This window comes from Vipera berus (genome assembly GCF_964194415.1).
Source record: "Vipera berus genome assembly, chromosome: 4".
NCBI lineage: Eukaryota > Metazoa > Chordata > Lepidosauria > Squamata > Viperidae > Vipera > Vipera berus.
Window position 1 is genome coordinate 866,262 of NC_138206.1, and position 18,811 is coordinate 885,072.

General features: G+C 53.1%; 2 protein-coding genes across 3 annotated transcripts in view; both read left to right on the plus strand.

The window, feature by feature from the left end:
* Nucleotides 1–7,050, plus strand: part of NUP98 (nucleoporin 98 and 96 precursor) — a 48,937-nt gene extending 41,887 nt beyond the window's left edge. For both annotated transcript variants that reach the window (XM_081327349.1, XM_081327348.1), the window contains exons 28-33: nucleotides 315–454; nucleotides 1,239–1,460; nucleotides 3,036–3,277; nucleotides 3,395–3,549; nucleotides 3,677–3,788; nucleotides 5,837–7,050. In XM_081327349.1, the coding sequence (XP_081183475.1) occupies nucleotides 315–454; nucleotides 1,239–1,460; nucleotides 3,036–3,277; nucleotides 3,395–3,549; nucleotides 3,677–3,788; nucleotides 5,837–6,054 (1,089 nt within the window). In that variant the 3' untranslated portion in view covers nucleotides 6,055–7,050. The remainder of the gene's footprint in view (nucleotides 1–314; nucleotides 455–1,238; nucleotides 1,461–3,035; nucleotides 3,278–3,394; nucleotides 3,550–3,676; nucleotides 3,789–5,836) is intronic.
* Nucleotides 7,051–10,046: 2,996 nt separating this feature from the next.
* CHRNA10 (cholinergic receptor nicotinic alpha 10 subunit) lies at nucleotides 10,047–17,888 on the plus strand (the record flags this gene model as incomplete). The annotated part of the gene is made up of 5 exons (XM_081327691.1): nucleotides 10,047–10,086; nucleotides 11,078–11,223; nucleotides 11,427–11,581; nucleotides 14,043–14,575; nucleotides 17,353–17,888. 5 exons carry the CDS (start codon nucleotides 10,047–10,049, stop codon nucleotides 17,886–17,888), a joined length of 1,410 nt encoding a protein of 469 aa, XP_081183817.1.
* Nucleotides 17,889–18,811: the final 923 nt, after the last annotated feature.

An 18,811-nucleotide genomic window follows, 5' to 3' on the forward strand; every position in this document is an offset into this window, starting at 1 on the left:
ATTTGTATGGGTGTGTGTGTGTGTAGAGAGACAGAAAGAGGTCGAGGGGGGGTCACGTAAGCCTTTACATCCCCACTGACAAAAGCCCCAGGGGTCCCGAGAGGCAGGAGAGTTCGTTGCCCAGAACGGAGGCTCCTCGCTGACCTTGGCAGAAGGGCGTGGGGCAAAGGAGGACAAGGTTCCCCTGGGACTGGCTGGAGCTCTAGGCTATCCACTGGGGTGGGGGGGCTTGCTTGGAGCCCCCTGGAGAACGGGAGTCGCTCTGTCTGCAAAGATCACACACACACCCACCCCACTGGCTCGATGTTCCCCAGGACTCCCCGGAGGGGGAGAGGTACGCCTGTGCGCCGCTACCTCCCTACCTGGAAGACTCCGGCTGCCTGGTGGAGAACGACGACTCCCAGCGCCCGCTGCGGGACGTGTGTTTCCACCTGCTGAAGTTGTACAGCGACAGGTACCGTCTTTGCCCTCCTCCCCCTGGGGCCTTGGGGGGAGACCCAGAACCCTGGGCATTTCCTGCAGGTTCCCCCATTCGGTCTCCCCTCTCTCCACACACACACCCCAATCCTGAAGTCCCACAACCCCGGGTGGGTTTTTGCATGTGTGAACTGCTGGCAATGGAACAGAGAAAGCAACACTGGGGGGGGTGTCTCTCTTTCCCCCCCCCCCTCTCTTCTCCCTCCCTTGCTCGTCTTGCTCTCCTGCGGTCCCCAGGTCAAAAATTGTTATGTCTTTTTTTGACTCTTGGTCACTGCCTGGACCAGTCCCTGCTTTGTTTGTGGCAAGCTTGCTGGAAGCGGTTTGACCCAGGCCCAGCTTCCCAGGGTGAGAATTAAGGAGAGCTGAACTTGGGATGAGAGATGCTTGGGTGGGGCGGTTGAGGCCCCCGGGCTAGAAATGGACTTCAACTCCCAGAATTCCTGAGCCAGCCGTGAAGTCCACTGGATGTAAAGGGGCCAAGGTTGCCCACCTCTCTCCTAAAGCTAGAATAAACCTCACCATTTCTAGCCGGGGGCCTTAACCGCTACCCCCAAGTGCCTCTCCTTCCGTGTTCAGCTCTGCTTAATTCTCGCTCAGCAGCCCAGCCAAGCTCTGCCCTTTGCCGATTCGCAAAGAGGGAGGAGGCATCTCGCTCTCCGAAAAGTGACACTTCCTGTCGGGAAGGTGGAGGGAGCGGGTGGCGCAAGGCCGCAGTGGCGCCCGCCCAGACTGTGGGTTGACCCGTGGTTCCCTTGCAGGTGCTACGACTTGCACCAGCTGCTCGACCCTCGCAGCGTCACCGCAGACCCCCTGGACCACCGCCTCAGCTGGCACCTGTGGGAAGCGCTCCGTGCCTTGAACTACACCCACCTGTCCGAGCAGAGCCAGGGGGTGCTGAACGCCAGCTACGCGGCCCAGCTGGAGAGGGAGGGGCTGTGGGAGTGGGCGGTCTTCGTCCTGCTTCACACCCCCAACGCTCAGTGAGTGATCGGACGCTGCGGCTCTGAACCGGTTCAAATGGTCTCTTGCTCTGCTTGTAAAGAAACTCCCTCCGGTTCCCTTGGCCTCTGGCCACAGCGGAGCCCGGCGTTCCCATTACTAGGAAGGCAGTGGTTAAGTGAGCGGCAGCCCCCCTTGCGACCTTTTTTTGCCGCATCGCTGCATTTTTTTTAAGTGAATCATGCAATGGTTCAAACAGAGCTGGCTTCTTCCCCCATTGACTCTGCTTGTCGGAGGCCGGCCGGGATGCCCGAATTCTGAACACGTGACCCCGGGGGTGCTGCCACATCAGTCATTTTTTTTCAGCGCTGCTGTAACTTCAGCCGGTCATTAAATGAACAGTTGCAAGTTGAGGACCGTGTGTCTTTGAAAGCAGCACCCAGCAGCCTTTGGGGAAATGGATCCTCGCTATTTTCAGCGACTGTAAGAGCGCTGCTTCGAGTGGCTTTGAAGTTAGAAGCTGTAAAACGATACATTCTGCTCCGGGACCCCCCTTTGAGAGGGAGACCAAGCTGAGATCCTTCGTTCTTTCCTTGCAGAGAAAAGTTGCCCAAACCAGGTCATTTCACCGGTGCTAGTAAGGGACGGGGTTTGCTCTCTGTTGATACTGCGGGGGCTTCCCCTGGGGTGGACCCTGAGGTTCTTTGTCTGAGCTGTTTATCATTAGCCTATTCGGCAGCCCCGTGATGGGGGGGGAGGGTTCTGACATTAATCTTCCGGTTCATTTATTGCTCGTCTAATTGCTGGTGGGGACACATTTTGGTCTCTGACCAGTTGATCGTCTCTCTTTCGTAGTGGATAGGCGTTGCTTACGCCTGTGTGTCGTGTGGATGGTCAGTTGGTCAAGAGGGCCAGCCTTCTAGAAGCTCCTTAGCGTTTTTGGACCTGGCCTGGTCTAGGATAGATAAATTCCAAAACTGACACCAGACCAAAAATCAAGAAGCAAATGGTACCCCAATCAAGGAACTGCCAAACAAGCTAGCAGTAAACAAGGAACCTGCAAGACCACCCCCAGCAATGCTGACGGGGCAGGCCACTAGTCCAGGGTGAGAACCACCTTTTCTTCACCACGGGCCCCCTTTAAATACCTTTTGTGGCCAGGGCCCCCCAAGATTTAACTCCAAGATTTAAAGCATAACATTTTTTCAAGCCTTCACGGACCCCCTGGGAGAACATTGCGGCCCCCCCAGGGGTCTGCGGACCACAGGTTGAGAACCACTGCACTAAAATATAAACTGGGAGCACACACACACACACCCGTTCCTTCTAGCACTGAAGATGTTGCCTAGTTGGGTCACAAAAACATCTGCAAGAAAACGGCACCGAGGACCCCCCACCGCTCAAGTATGAGCTACAAAGGTTCCCCTTTATTGCGATGGGCTTTTCAGCGTTTTGCCACGTGCTAAATAATTCCCCAGGGGCCGTGAAGATGCCCCTTTTGAGAAGGCCGCCCATTGTGGGGCAAGACTTGGGCAGAACATACTTGGAGCACTGTGACTTAGCCGTCCTTCACACACACTCACACACTCACAAACACACACCCCTTCCCTCCCCAGAATGCGGGAAAGAGCCGTGCGGGAGCTGCTGAGTCGCCACTGCAAGCTGCTGGAGTTGCCGGAGTCCCGGAACAAGGAAGCCTTCCTGACGGAGAAGCTGTGCGTCCCCCCGGAGTGGATCTACGAGGCGAAGGCCTTGTGGGCCAGGCGGGAGGGCGACAGGGCCCGCGAGGCCCTCTACCTCTTCAAGGCCGGCCACTGGAACCAGTGCCACCAGCTGGTGGTCAGGCACTTGGCTTCTGGTAAGCCCGCCCCTCCCCTGCCCGGTGGCCTTCCACGGGGCTGGAGTCCCCCCGCTGACGGGGGAAGCGGGCTGGCAGACCCTAACCCATTCCTCTGTCCTCTTGCCTTCCTCGCAGACGCCATTATTAGTGAGAATTACACCTACCTGAGGGGCTTCTTGGAAGACCTGTCCAGTCCCGAGCGCTGCAGCCTCATTCAGGGCTGGGACACCGCCGGGCTGGTTTTCCTGGACTATCTCCAGGTCATCGAGATGGTCAACAGAATTCAGCAGGTAGGCTGGCCGCAGGGAAGTTGACCCCCCCCCCAAAGTGGCGGGGATCCTTGACCCCTTGCAAGCGGCTGGATTACGGGGGGGGCCCACCGGGCTGCTGACCGTCCCTCCTCCGATCTGTTTCCAGCTGGACTGTACGGGGTATGAGCTGGAGGAGCTGCATGCCAAAGTCATCTCCCTCTGCAGCCGGATAGAGCTGGTCCAGTGCCACAGCGCCAAGGACAGGTTGGCTCAGTCAGGTAAGGCTGGGCTGCTCCTCGCTGCCTTTGGGGGGCGCTGCTGCTGCGTCGGGACGCAGCTCAGACACAAAGCCCAGCTCCGGAGGAGGCCGCCTCGCGCGAAGGGGGCTTCAAACGAGGCTGCGGGTAGATCTTTCTCCGGCCTCCATCGGTGAAAAACAGCCCGCGAGCGAAGCTTCTGGGGATGGTCCTTGTGCCGCTTGGTCGAGAGGGGGCCCGTGCAAGACCCTCCCCACTCGAGAGACCGCCCGGGGCTCCGCACGGAGTATTTGGGGCTTCCCTTGAAGAGGGAGCCGACTCGCTCTCTGCAAGGTCCCCATTTTACCTGCGCTCTCCTCCCCAATCCCTTCCACAAAGGGAAAAGAGGGGCAGCTCCTCCTCTCTCCCCCCCCCCCAGCAGCTGGGGCTGCAAAAGTGATGCCAGGCAGCCGAAGGGGGTTCGTCTCCTGCCTGCTGGGCAGCCCCTGAAGGTCCACTGCGAGTCAGGAAGGGTTACGAGCCGTGGTAGCCCAAGGGCCAGAATGCAGCACTGCCGGCTATTTCTGCCAGCTTTCGGCAGTTCGATCCCGAACGGCTCAAGGTTGATTCAGCCGTCCCGTCTTTCCGAGGTCGATAAAATGAGGACCCAGGTTGTGGGGGGGGAGGCGACATGCTGACTCTGTAAACAGCTGAGGGAGGGCTGAAAAGCCCTGTCAGGCGGTTGATAAGTCTAAGGGCTACAGCTATGAACAGAGAGAGAGCAGGGGGGGTGTGAGGAGTGGGATGTTTGTGCTAGACCACAGGTCTGCAGCCCGCGGCTCCGGAGCCGCATGTGGCTCTTTCAGCCGTCTCCTGCGGCTCCCAGTCCTCTGCCATGTGCAGTCCCCCCCCCCCAAAAAAAAGTGGGACTAAAGAAGTTCAACCAATCAATTCAAATATGCAGGGTAGGTGCATCTCTCGCTTTGGCTCCACTCTTCAGTCAAACCCTGTTCTGCGCATGTGCGCATGTACGTGCATGTGCACACATTTTTTGCGCCTCCCAGTTTTTCCTTTTGTGAGGGAACCGGTTCCGAGTGGCTCTTTCACTGTTTCAGGTTGCTGACCCCTGGGCTAGACCAGAGGATCAAACTTTAGAACTCATTTGGCCCCTGTTCTTTGTTCGTTTTAACATTTTAACCACAGTGAGTGGAAAGATGGGTGACTAGAGAAATTGGGTGGGTGGGTGAATGGACAAACAGTGGATAGGCCAGGGGTGGGCAAACTTGGCTCTTTTAGGACTCGTGGACTTCAACTCCCAGAATTCCTGAGCCAGCCGTGCTGAGGGGAAAGGGAGTTTCCAAGCTGAGCCAGGCTGGCTGAAGAATTCTGGGAGTTGAAGTCCACCAGTCATGAAGGGGCCAAAGTTCCTCCATGCTAGCTGAGGAATTCTGGGAGTTGAAGTCCACGAGTCATGAAGGGGCCAAAGTTCCTCCATGCTGGCTGAGGAATTCTGGGAGTTGAAGTCCACGAGTCACGGAGGGGCCAAAGTTCCTCCATGCTGGCTGAGGAATTCTGGGAGTTGAAGTCCACCAGTCATGAAGGGGCCAAAGTTCCCCCATGCTGGCTGAGGAATTCTGGGAGTTGAAGTCCACGAGTCATGAAGGGGCCAAAGTTCCTCCATGCTGGCTGAGGAATTCTGGGAGTTGAAGTCCACGAGTCACGGAGGGGCCAAAGTTCCTCCATGCTGGCTGAGGAATTCTGGGAGTTGAAGTCCACCAGTCATGAAGGGGCCAAGGTTGCCTACCACTGGGATAGACCAAGGATAGAGGTAGGCAGGCAGGCTGACCGCTCCCTTCTGGCTGCTCCCCATCCCCTTGGTGAGGCTGCTCCCCATGTCTGGTTCAGGCAGCCCACTCCTCCTTTCCCCACCCAGGGAGTCCCTCTCCTCCTGGGAAGTTGCCCAGGATCCCCGGGTCTGAGCCCCTGGTCCCCCCACTCAGCGCGGGGGCAGAGGGAGGGTCCTGCCCCTGATCCGTAGCCTTTTCCCGCCTCCGCACTGACCGGCTGTCCCCTGCTTTCCCTCCCCGCAGAGATGGCCAAGCGCAACGCAGACATCCTCCGCGTGGTGCTGAGCTTGCAGCACCCTCTGGACTCGGCCTCCGGCGCCACCCCCGACATACAGAGAGTCCCGCTGCGCCTGCTGGCCCCCCACATCAGCCGGCTCCCCATGCCGGAAGACTACGCGCTGGAGGAACTCCGCGGGCTGACCCAGTCCTACCTGAGGGAACTGATGGTGGTGGCCCAGTGAAGCCGCCCAGCCTGCCAGTCTGGGGCCCCGGCCTGCCACACCATCGGGCGCCCCTTTGGCCCAGCGTGGGGGTTACAGGACGCAGCCTGCCTTCCTGCTCTGGGGCGCCCCACGGCTACCGCCACCTAGCTTGCGAGGGAGGGAGGGAGGGACGCAGGAAGCTTAAGGCCCGGCTCTGCGGTGGGACCCCCGTGCACCCCCCTCCCCTCCCGCCCCCAGCGCTTTGTGGTATCAATAAAGCCTGCTGCCGCAGAACCCTGCAGTGGTGACCGCTCCCCCACTGGCCTGGCATTTGGCAGGCCGAAGAAGAGAGGGAAGCAGCGGGGGCAGCTGAGACCCTCCCTCAGCTCACTCGAGGGGGAGGCTAGAGGTCATTGTGTGTAAACAGTCCCCGATTCAACTGAGCTCTGCCTGGAGATTTGTTCAGGGAGGGGCCAAATGGGATGGCCGGGTGGGGGCCTCGGAGGTCAGCACGGCCGCAGCCTCTTTTCTCAATTGCCCCCTCCCCATTGGTTGGCCCAAACGGGGGAGTTGGGGTCTGCGCCCCTTGCTCTGGCTGGAGAGGCTGGGGAAGTCCCCCTTTGAAGACCCCCACACGCACCCAGGAAGGGGGTCTCCCCCTCTTGGGCCCAGGGCAGCCTCTGAGGAGGGGGGCGGTCAGAAGCTGGGGGGGCCCTTCCGTCCACTCGGGGGGTGGGGTCTGTGCGTTCACCATAGGCCCGGGGGCCATTTTAACCCTTTGCACAATCTGGGCCCGGGTCTTGCAGGGAGGCGCAGGGCAGGGGCTGTGGCTGGATCAGGGACGGGCGGGGGTGGGGGGCATGTGCATGTGTGCTTGACTGCGTGTCTTGATGGGGGGGGTGCCAGAAAAGTTGTTACGCATGAAGATTATGTAAAGGTTTTTATTAAAAGTATAAATAAATCATCCAAATTATTTTCTTGTCTGTTTTTCTGGAAATACTTTCTACAAAAAAATAAAATAAGATGTTTATAGCATTTTCCTGATTGTCTCTTTCTTCTTTCTGTATCTTCCATTGGCGTTTTTTGGGGGGGGCAGTTCTCAGGATCCCTCTAACAATTTTCAACTAGAGGCAGGTGCCAACCATTGCATTTTTTTTCCTTAGGAATTTTATTAGGCTTCAAAAATAAAAAATACAAAATAACAACACAAAGGGAAAAGTGAGGGAGGGTGGGGTCAACGGAATGTTTAAAGCCCCCCCATCCAAAACAATACAGAAAAAAAATACTTCCAATTCTCTTCAATATGGGTGCCGTTATAGGATAAAATATTCTTGTTTTAGTTTTTAAGAAGACAGAAAACTTATATATCAATAGCAGCATAGCACAGTCTTTTAAATGCATCACAGTTTCAATTACACAAATGAAAATATTGCTAAATATTTCCACAAGCAAATGATGTTATCCAATAAATCATGTCTGACTCTTGGTGATTTCTCTCCACATCTTCTGATCCTCCGCTACTTCCTTGAGTATAATCAAATATCTCTAATAAGTATATTCACATGTTAATGTTAGAGTCGCCTGCGGTGAGATGGCAGCAAATAAATATAAACCAATTTGTATGCATTAGCAATAAGATATTCATCATTAAGACAAAAATCAGTTCTAGCTGAAAACGAAATTCATTTTTACCCATATTTTGCATAAAGGCAAAATATTTGGATCAACACTGCCACATCTGGAAATTCAGGAACGATTCTGCAGCAGGCGACCTCCATAGCCCAACAGCACCTGGCCGTGTTCGGAAGGGTGACTGCATTTGCTGTAGGGGAAATGGCAAAAACGTCCCCACATTTACGGGACTTTTAGCTACAGTTTGCAAAGTGACCTGCTTTGCACATAATGCTAGCTCAAAACTAAACCCCGTTGCAGTTTAGTGTTGACATGCAAACTGGGTAACAGACTAGGAACTAGGCCCGTCTTTAATATTTTTTATTTTTATCAAAATATCTAGCTCAAGGCAGACTACGCCAGCATAAATCTGTTGATTCGTTAGGACTTCTAACCATCTCCTGGATCAGCTGCTTTTCGACCGCTGCTTAGGATTTGTCTTACGAGTGCAACATTTCCTGGATGTGACCCATTCAGAGCCGATTTACTTCAAGCAAATTGGCAGCAGCCTCTTTATTGTGTCTCACCCACTTTGCTTCCAGCCAGACACAGCGCACCTGAGAGTAAATGAGTTTATTCCAAATGTTGGAAAGAGTCTATCACGTAACCTGTTGCTACAATAGATATTTGAGAACTCCGTGGGCGCTTTCGGCTTACCTTTTATATTTATCTATGTTTTTAATTTGCTTATTTTAAACCGCCTCTGCTCCCTTTCTCCATCTGCCCTCGCTGGAGTTGTGTTTCCACCTGGCTTGAGGTGAGGAGAATCCATCCGGGTCTGGCTGGCCACCAGCAGAAAAGAAATCTTTTCCGTTATTCCACCAGCGGAGAGCTCAAGTATCTACACATGCCTCGCAAACAGGTCTAAAATGCCCTGTGCAGTTTGGCGGGGCTGGTTCCTCCAGCCGCGTCTCGGTGGGCGTGAACATGTTGCGGACTCCTGGGGTTTGCGCCTTCCTGTTTCTTGGGATCACCCTGGGATTCTTCAGGATGCCAGGTAGGGCGTGCCCCAGGATTTCGGGGTGTCGCTTGGAGGTGTCTCCGCTTGAGGAAAGAGGGGCAGTGAGAAGGGGTGGCTTTATCAGCTCAGCAACGCAACCCTTGTGGCACTCCGGTGGCTCTCTTGAAGGACCTTTTGGCTAACTGGGCTCCTTGAGATCCAACTTCTCCAGAGTTTCCGATCCAGTTGGGAGGGGCCTCTGCCCTTCCCCCAAGGATGGCAGGTAGGATCCCCCCCAGTCCAGCGCTTCTCCCTTTGGATTTAGCTCCATTTTTTCGGCGACACACACAAAAAAGGGGTCCCTTAAGTGCTCCGTGGCCGGGTGGCCCGCCAAACCAGCATTTGGGGAGGGCCATCAGCTAAATTGCAATTCAATCAGCCCGGTGGTGAGGATCAGCACGGGTGAGTAATTGGAATTGGTGTGTCTTGATCTGTAAGCGAACCTCCAAAGATGTCACCAGAAGTCCCCAAGGGCGGAAACAGGACACCTGTCATTAAACTTTCAAACCAGGGAAGGGACAGCTCTGCCTTCGGCAGACTGCACCAAGGAGGAGGTGGGGACCGATGGGCTCAGGTAGGAAGTGGAAGAAGGCTGTGGTGAAGAGGGGCAGACTCGGTTCCTGAAGTGCTGCTAGGCCCTGGGTGTGCCCAAAACAAGCAGACATTTTTATTGCCAGCTGGGTCCCATCATCGGTGCCTGCAGATGGCCTAAGAACGAACGATCTGCAGGAGACCATCCAAGCTCGGAAAACATCCAGAGCCAAACAGCTACAAGAAGGCCTTATTTCTCCATGCTTAGCCCCTTTGATCTTTTATCTTTCATTGATATTACTGATCTAGGGGTCCAAATGGACAACCACTGATGTATATTACCCTACCCTGCACTAACGAGGCCACCTTGGAATCTGGCGTCCAGTTCTGGTCACCACGATACCGGAAAGATGTGGAGCCTCTAGAAAGGGTTAGAGTTAGGGTTAGGGTTCACCTCTCAGCTACAAATATTCTCCTTTATTAGATTTTCCAGAAAAATAACTTCTGGGGCTCCTCCAACCCAGGTCCAAGAGGGAGCACCAACCTTGTGCCATGGCTGATGGCTGGAGCCCGTCTTTCGGTGGCCAGCAGCTCCTGATTTAAACCCATAAAAACATTTCCCTGCCCATCTTCAGCCTGGTGAGCCTCGCAGGACAGCACGGGGCGCCACGGTGATCCGCGGGAGAATTTCCACGTGAGCATTAATCCACCCAGAGCCCTCCTTTCATGCGGTGTCACTTCAGTTTAATTAGAGTCCTTCATTTGGCAGAGTGAGTGCTGGCTTACGGCCAAGGATCCGAGTCCCGTAAAGAAGAGCGGTGCTTAGCAGATGGCCAGCTGCTGGCACCTGCGCCTGGACCCGAATCCACGTATGCTCAGAGAATGGACTCGCCTGGCAGGGGTCAGGCTGGCCAGCAAGTGACCTTGTCCAAACCTACCCCCTACTCACCCCCTTCCTCCGGATCTATTCCCAAAATGCAGCCCACGGTCCAAAAAAACAGGACCTGTTGTGTGAGGTTTCCCACTTAGCCTCACAATTGCCCCAGCGTTGCTCAGGAATTTAAAAGAGCCAAAGAAACTCCTGAGCCGAGGTTTCAACAAGCAAACAACTTTTGTTTTGATCAAAATAGAGTTGGGTCTCCTCATCTCTCTTCGTGGCTGGTAGAGAGATGAAGGCAACAACCAGGAAAAATGTCTTTCACCTTTTACACCTTTCCAGAACAAAAAGTTCAGGTCCCGGTACCAGGCACAAGATAGAAAAAAAAATCAATTCCAAGATGATGACTCGTACACAGCAACCCAGGCTCCATCCGTAACTCCATTTCCCCCTCCCCTCACCGTGCTCTTTTCATGCAAGCAATCCCCTGTACCTAAAGCACGAAAGATTTGCTTTTATATAACTGATTTCCCAATATAAAGCACCTGCAAAGCTGCTTGCACATAAACAAATATATATATATATATTATATATATATATATATATATATATATATATATATATATATATATATATATATATATATATATATATATATATATATATATATATATAAAATTTGTCACAAAGTATCCCTACTAATATCAATATTACTAATATCAACCTTAAGCATAATAAAATCCCTTCAGCTGCATTAACACAGGGGTAAAATCAAGATCACACGAAGTGCTCTTCACAAGCCAACATCGAGTGACAGGGAGGTCAACTCCAAACCCCGCTCAGAGAGGCGGAGGGGCTGCAAGGACGGGGTGCTGTCCTTCTGTCTGGCTGTTTTTGCTCGAGGGGGGGGCATGAGAAGGGAGTGGGCCCGCCCTCCCCTTTCCCCCCCCCCCGGTTCTCCAGCCCCGTCCTTCTCTCCGCAGGCTGCTCAGGAGCCCCAGGCAAGAGGGCCTACCAGCTGTTGCACCAGCTCTTTGCCAATTACTCCAGCGCTTTGCGTCCGGCAGAGGACACTGACCAGGCGCTCAACGTCACCCTTCAGGTCACCCTCTCCCAGATCATAGACATGGTAAGGGCCCGCGAGGGTGGGACGCCCTGGTGAGAAAGGGGACACAGGTAGAACTTGCCCCAAACTTCTGTTGCTAAGCGAGACAGATGTTACGTGAGTTTTGACCTATTTTACAACTTTCCTTGTCACCGTTGTTAAGCCAGTCCCTGAGGTGGTTAAGTTGGTCATGCGGTTGTTAAGTGAATTCTTCCCTTTTGTTCCAGGACGAGAGGAACCAGATCTTGACCGCTTACCTGTGGATCCGGCAGGTGTGGGTGGATGCCTACCTAAGCTGGGACAAGGAGGACTACGGTGGCATTGACAGCATCCAGATCCCCAGCAGCTACGTGTGGAGACCCGACATTGTCCTTTACAACAAGTAGGTGACCAGGGATGGTGGCCGAGGTGTGGGAGGCGATTCCTTACGGAGGAGCCGAAATGACCCTGGGGAACGCAAGGCCCAGCGGTGTGGAGAGGGGCATCCGAGGCCGGGCAGGGAGGCTCCCCCGGAGCCAAGTGCGTCCTCAGGAGATCCTTCCCTGGCAAGGTTGCAGCGAGGACAAAACATTTTATACATTAACCCTACGCAAAGACACCTTGCGGGAGCATCAGTTGAGCATCAGTTGAGATGGGCACTGGGGAAATGTGATGAACAAGTAACAAAAGAAATAGGTGAAATGGGATCCACGAGGTCTGATGGATTCCTGTCACGATCTAGTAGCCACGAGAACTCAGTGGGTGCTCCCGGTTCAAGGCCAGAGAGCCACGGCTGATGGGCCTCCTTCATAAGAAGCTCCTTTGGAAACAGAGACCCCGGATAAATTCGGATTTGGATCGCCTTAGCTGGACTCTCACTTTTAGGGCCTTTTTCGAGCCATTTCGCTGTTATGAGTGGGGGGGGATCCTTGGTGCTCCCTGGGGTTGGGGGCTTTCCTGCAGATGTTTCTTCACCTGAACAAGGTAACATCATCAGTGCACCTGACAACGTTACCTAGCTGGGTCATGAAACATCTTCCTCCTCCTCCTCCTCCTCCTCCTCTGGAAACCACCCTCCCTTCCAGCACTGCCAATGTTACCTGGTTGGGTTATGAAACATTTGCAAGAAAACAAGCTCAAAGAGCAGCAAGGACCCACAAGCCCCCACCCCACCCCACCCCGTTCTCCTCCTCCTCTCTGCAAACCCAACTCCCTTCTAGCGTTGATCATGTTACCTAGTTGGGTAATGAAATGTCTGCATGAAAACCACCAAGCTCAAATAGAAGCAAGGACCCCTCATTTAACCCTGAGCTACAAATATTCTCCTTTATCGTAGTTGGACTGGGAGACAAGGAGATCCACCTGACCCACAGCTGGTCCAGAACAATGCCCAGGGGAGAAAAAGAGATCATTTCAAGAGTCAGTATTAGGAATAGAATAGAATAGAATAGAATAGAATAGAATAGAATAGAATAGAATAGAATAGAATAGAATAGAATAGAATAGAATAGAATAGAATAGAATAGAATAGAATAGAATAGAATGGAATGGAATGGAATGGAATGGAATGGAATGGAATGGAATGGAACGGAACGGAATGGAATAGAATATAGGATAGAATAGAACAGAACGGAACAAGAACAGAACAGAACAGAATAGAAATATAGAATAGAATAGAATAGAAGAGAAGAGAAGAGAAGAGAAGAGAAGAGAAGAGAAGAGAAGAGAAGAGAAGAGAAGAGAAGAGAAGAGAAGAGAAGAGAAGAGAAGAGAATTGGAAGGGACCTTGGAGGTCTTCTAGTCCAGCCCTCTGCTCAACCTATACCGTTTCAGTCACCCTGACTTAGAGATGGAAGGCAGGTGGGAGGAGCTAAGAGGGGTGTGTGTAAGTCTAGGCTGCATCTGGGAAACCCCCGTTGGTGTAAAGAACTCTGGTCTTCAAAAAAACCCCGGACTTCTGGCTCCTAAATTTCCCAGAATCCCCAAAGTCTAGTATTTTTAGAATGAACCTTTGTTTGGGGCTTATCCAGAGCCCTTGTTGAATGTGTCAGTCACTTTTGTTAAGCCAAACCCTACAAGTGAATTTTTCGGAGGAAGAGCAGTTGAGGGCCTAGGGTGGGCACCCCTTTTGCCAATGAATTACCGGCAATCCTCACCTTACGGTCACGGTTCATCCCAAAATTTCCATCACTAAGTGAGACGGTTGTCAAGCGAATTTTTGCCTCATTTTACTACCTTTCTTGCCAGCGTTATTAGGTGAATCACTGCAGGTGTTAAGTGAATCACACAGGGTCGTTCAGTGAATCCGGCTTCCCCGCTGACTTTGCTTGTCGGAGGGTCTGAAAAGGGGACCGCCTGACCCCAGGGTGGGGACGCTGCGACCGCCATAAACACACGCTAAGTGTCCGTATTTTTCTCACCCTGGGGGATGCTGCAATGGTTGTTCCCAAAGTGGCCATAAGCCACTTTTTCCAGTGCCGTTGTAACTCTGAACAGTCACTAAGCAAATGTTGTAAGTTGAGGACTACCTGCGCCCTTGTGGGGCACGTGGTCTGGCCAGAGTTCTGGAAGGGAAGACCACCAGCCAGCCAGAAGGTCCCCGTCTCCACACCCAGCCGCTGGGTTTCTTTTGGCTACCTTGTAGCTGAGTCTTTTCTCCGATGTGGTGGCTGCTAAGTAGCAGCTCCTCTAGGCAGGATTGAGGGTCACCTCCACGACGGTCATCCAGAACACTGTGGTCCATTCTATGTCCCCCTGTTTCTGGAAGCCCGGCTGATGCTTTGTCCCTTTCCAGACTGGGCAGAAAGAGGTCCACGGTCTCTAACCCAACCCCCGCCTGACCCCGTCCTCTCCTTGCCTCCCAGTGCCGATGACCAGTTCACCAGTTCCATGGAGACCAACGTGGTGATCCGCTGTGACGGGCAGATCAGGTGGGACTCCCCGGCCATCACCAAGAGTTCCTGCAAGGTGGACGTCTCCTATTTCCCCTTTGACGGGCAGCAGTGCCCCCTGACCTTTGGCTCCTGGACCTACAACGGCAACCAAATCGACCTTCTCAGCATGCAGGAGACGGGAGATCTGACCGACTTCGTGGAGAACGTGGAGTGGGAAATGCTGGGGATGCCCGCCAAGAGGAACGTCATCACTTACGGCTGCTGCTCAGAACCCTATCCAGATGTCACCTACACGCTGCTGCTGAGGAGGCGGGCTTCCTTCTACATCTTCAACCTTCTGGTGCCCTGCGTCATGATCTCCTTCCTGGCCCCTCTGGGCTTCTACCTTCCGGCAGACTCCGGCGAGAAGGTGTCCCTGGGGGTGACTGTTCTTCTGGCCCTGACCGTCTTCCAACTGCTGGTGGCTGAAAGCATGCCGCCCTCCGAGAACGTGCCACTGATTGGTGAGTGGGGAGCCAAGATTCCAGTTCTAGATCCCACCACGCCATCCTGTTCCCACTCAGAAAAACATGCTGACCTGGATGTCTGTGGAGATCCACATCGTGGTTGTCCCAAAGGTGTTTTCCCAAAAGGGTCTCGTTATGTCCAGTCTAACGAAGAAAAGGACCAGGGAGTGACAGGATAGCGGCGTTCCAGTATCTCAGGGGCTGCCCCAAAGAAGAGGGAGTCAAGCTATTCTCCAAAGCACCTGAAGGCAGGACAAGAAGCCACGGATGGAAACTAGTCAAGGAGAGAAGCAACCTGGAACTAAGGAGGAATTTTCCTGACAGTGAGAACAATTAGTCAGTGGAACTACTTGCCTCCAGAAGTTGTGGCTGCTTCTGTTTTTAGGAAAAGACTGAACAGTCATTTGTCCAGAATGGTATAGAGCAGTGGTAGGCAACCTTGGCTCTTTTATGACTCGTGGACTTTAACTCCCAAAATCCCTGAGTCAGGAATTCTGGGAGTTGAAGTCCACGAGTCATAAAAGAGCCAAAGTTGCCTACCCCTGGTAGGGGGTCTTCTGCCTGAGCAGGGGGGGGTTGGACTAGATGACCTCCAAGGTCCCTTCCCATTCTCTGTTATTCAGTCAAGGCAACTGGACTTTCTTGTTTTTTTTCCTTGGAAATGTTTCACTTTTTATTCAAGAAGCTTCTAACAGTAAGAGCTGAAGAAGTTTCTTGGATCGAAAGCAAACGTTTTCATGGAGAAACCAAGAAATCCAGTTGCCTTTGGGACAACCATGGTCTGGAAATGCCACGTCCCCTGCCAGGGATCGGTCAGAAGCCCAGTGGGACCCAACAGGAAGGCTGCCTCTTCTGCCCTTGAGGCCAATTGCCTTGATAGGCTGAGAGTTTGTCTGAGGCCGTGATTAGCCCAGGGTGGCAGTATCCATGGGGGATGCCACCTGGGGGGGTTGCCTTAAGCTTTCTTGGTGCCACAGGTTCTTTCATATATACCCAGGTCAGTGGGCTCCAAAACTCCCAGAAAGCCAACACAACTCCACTTGAATAACAGACTTGGAAGGGACCTTGGAGGTCTTCTAGTCCAACCCCCTGCTCAAGCAGGAGAGCCTATGTATCATTTCAGACAAACGGCTTTCCAATCTTTTTGAAAGTCTCCAGTGATGGAGCACCCACAACGTCTGGAGGCAACTTTTGTTCCACCGGTTGATTGTCCTCACTGTCAGGAAATGCCTCCTTAGTTCCAGGTTGGGTCTCTCCGTGACGAGTTTCATCCGCCGCTTCTGCCCTCAGGAGAAGAGGTTGACCCTCTCCTCTTTGGGGCAGCCCCTGAGACATTGGTCTCACGTCACCCCTTGACCTTCTTTTCATTGATGTCATTCATTTCTCCCGGCTGGACCATTTTTCTCCGGGTCATTGCCTGGGATTTTTAGCTTCAGCTCATTTCTTGCTCGTGCCCTGGTCATCTCATGTTTAGACTGCTGCAATGTGCACTGCATGGGTCTACCCTTGGAGACTATTCAGGAGCTACAGCTATGCAGCTGTAGAATGCAGCTGCTGTGCAGAGAGTTTTGGGGGCATCTAAGGTGGCTCATGTTACACCACTGTTGTGTGAGCTGCACTGGTGACCGCTTTGCTTCCAGGTGCTACTCAAGGTTGGTTATCAAGGCTTGGGTCCAGGCTGTCTAGGAACCAATGGGATTGGCCTGCCCCACGTGTCCTGGCAGAAGGGGGGCATTACGGAGCCCATCAGCCAACGAACTTCAACTGGCAGGGTGCAAGAGAAGGGTCTTTCCTACCACGGCCCCTGCCCCTCTGAAACATCGTACCCCTTGAGGTGAGGTCTGCCCCCACTCTCTTGGCCTTCCACAGGAACCTCAAAGCCTGGCTCTGCCGATCGGTCCAGAGTCTGGATGGGGGCCTTCCACGTTGGACATGCCTAATAGATTAGAAAGTCCTACCTCCAGCCTGTGACATTCTGCTTCCTTAACTTATTTAATCTCTGTTTTTCTGACAGTGGGAACAATCAACCGATGGAACAGTTGCTTCCAGATGTTGTGGGAGTTTCATCACTGGAGGCTTTCAAGAAGAGACTGGACTGCCATCTGTCAGAAATGGGGTAGGGTCTCCTGCTTGGGTGGGGGGTTGGACTAGATGACCTACAACAGGGGTCTTCAAACTTGGCCCTTTGATGACTTGTGGACTTCAACTGCCTGGCTGAGGAATTCTGGGAGTTGAAGTCCACAAGTCATCAAAGGCCAAGTTTCAAGACCCCTGGCCTACCTCCCTTCCAACTCTGTTATTCTAATTTTGTCCATTTTAATATTTAAAGTTATAAAGTTTGTATCTCTGTTCTTATGGTGATTGTAAGTCACCTGTTAGTGAGGTGGGTGGCATATAAATATCATAAGAAAATAAACAAATTTGGAAGGTGACAGAATAGAGAACTTGGCTTAAGTGGGGATGAGAATCTCTTCTATCAGAATAGAGTTGGGAGGGACCTTGGAGGTCCTCTAGTCCAACCCCCTGCTCAGGCAGGAAACAGTATACCGGTCCAGACAACCCGCTGTCCAGTCTCTTCTTGAAGACCTCCAGTGATGGAGCACCCACAGCTTCTGGTGCCAAACTGATCCACTCGTTAATTGTCCTCACTGTCGGGAAGTTTCTCCTTAATTCCAGGTTGCTTTCTCTCCTTGATTAAGGTTCTCTCCGTTGCTTTTTCTTCCTGCCTTCTGGTGCTTTGGAGAACTGACCGTCTCCTCCTCTGTTCCCTCCAGGGAAGTACTACATTGCGACCATGACGATGATCACGGCCTCCACTGCCTTGACCATCTTCGTCATGAACCTCCACCACTGTGGCCCTGGGGCCAGGCCCGTCCCCAGGTGGGCCCGCAAGTTCATCCTGCAGTACATGGCCCGCATCCTCTTTGTCTACGACGTCGGGGACAGTTGCAAGAGCCCCCCGCAGGAGCCGGACCCACTTCCCCAAGCCCAAAGGGCCAACGGTGAGGACTCCACGGGGAGAGGGCTCCCTCCTTGGCAGGCCCCACAGTTCCAAGGGCCCGGCCCCATCCCCAAGGAGGCAGAGCCCGAGGAGCAGCCCCCTTGCCCCAGAAAGACCTGTTGGTGCCACCAGGAGAGCATCCTTCAGAACGTGGACTACATCGCCAAGTGCTTCCAAGAGCAGAAGGCGGCTTCCAAACGGATGGGGGAGTGGAAGAAGCTGGCCAAGGTTATGGACCGCTTCTTCATGTGGACCTTCTTCGCTATGGTGGTCATCATGAGCATCCTCGTTATGGGCCAAGCTGTGTGATGCACAATGCCCATTGTGTGCCTGGGAAAGGCAGCGGACACTCCCAATGGGAAGGTTTGTGAAGAACCACGAGCACCCGCCGCGTTCGTAGCACAGAAGAGTTTATTATTGCAAACTATACCCAAGAATCTGGTCAACTACCGGTCAAAGCTAAATTGGCACTAGATGAGGCTCAACAGAATTCACGGGGAGCCAGACTTGCATCTCTCGTGGCTGTGCAAAGATTCCAAACCAATGACACGTTTGACCCTACCTTCCAGCTCAGCCTGCTTGTCTCCTACAACAGCCTCGCAGCAGCTTTCCCAGCCTGGTCAATTGTGCAACCCCTCCTGGCTGTTGTTTGGAGTTTTTGGAGTGCCTGCAAAGCAGCTGTAGTGAATTGAAGGGAGCCCCGATATCCCCCAGCACCCCACATGCTGTTGGGCTGCGCTGCTGGGTCACAGGGCGCAGACACAGGGAGTTGCAAAGCATCATGCCTGAACTCCTCCACGGAGCTGGTTTCAACCAGCTGGAGATTCAATCTTTGGTGACAAAGAATTCCTGCCCAGTCCTCGGTTCCTTTGGAGGCCGGCTGAGGAGAGACAGGAAGAAATGGGTGACATGACTGACGTGGATAAATATGGAAGGGAATCTTTGTAGCTCAGGGTTGAACTGTGGGGTCCTCATTGCCCTCTGAGCATGGCGGTTTTCTTGCAGACGTTTCATGACCCGACTAGGGAACATCATCAGTGCTAGCAAAGCACATCCATTAACACCAACTGGCAGACAGAAGGTATGAAATCTGCTTAATTATATAAGACGTGGACAGACTCAACCATAGTTTCAACTGGGAAACTGTGAGCATCCCAGACCAAACTGAAAAATGCCAGACAATTCCCCGAGGCCTGGCACTCAGACACATCAGCCGTCAACAGGCACAGAGA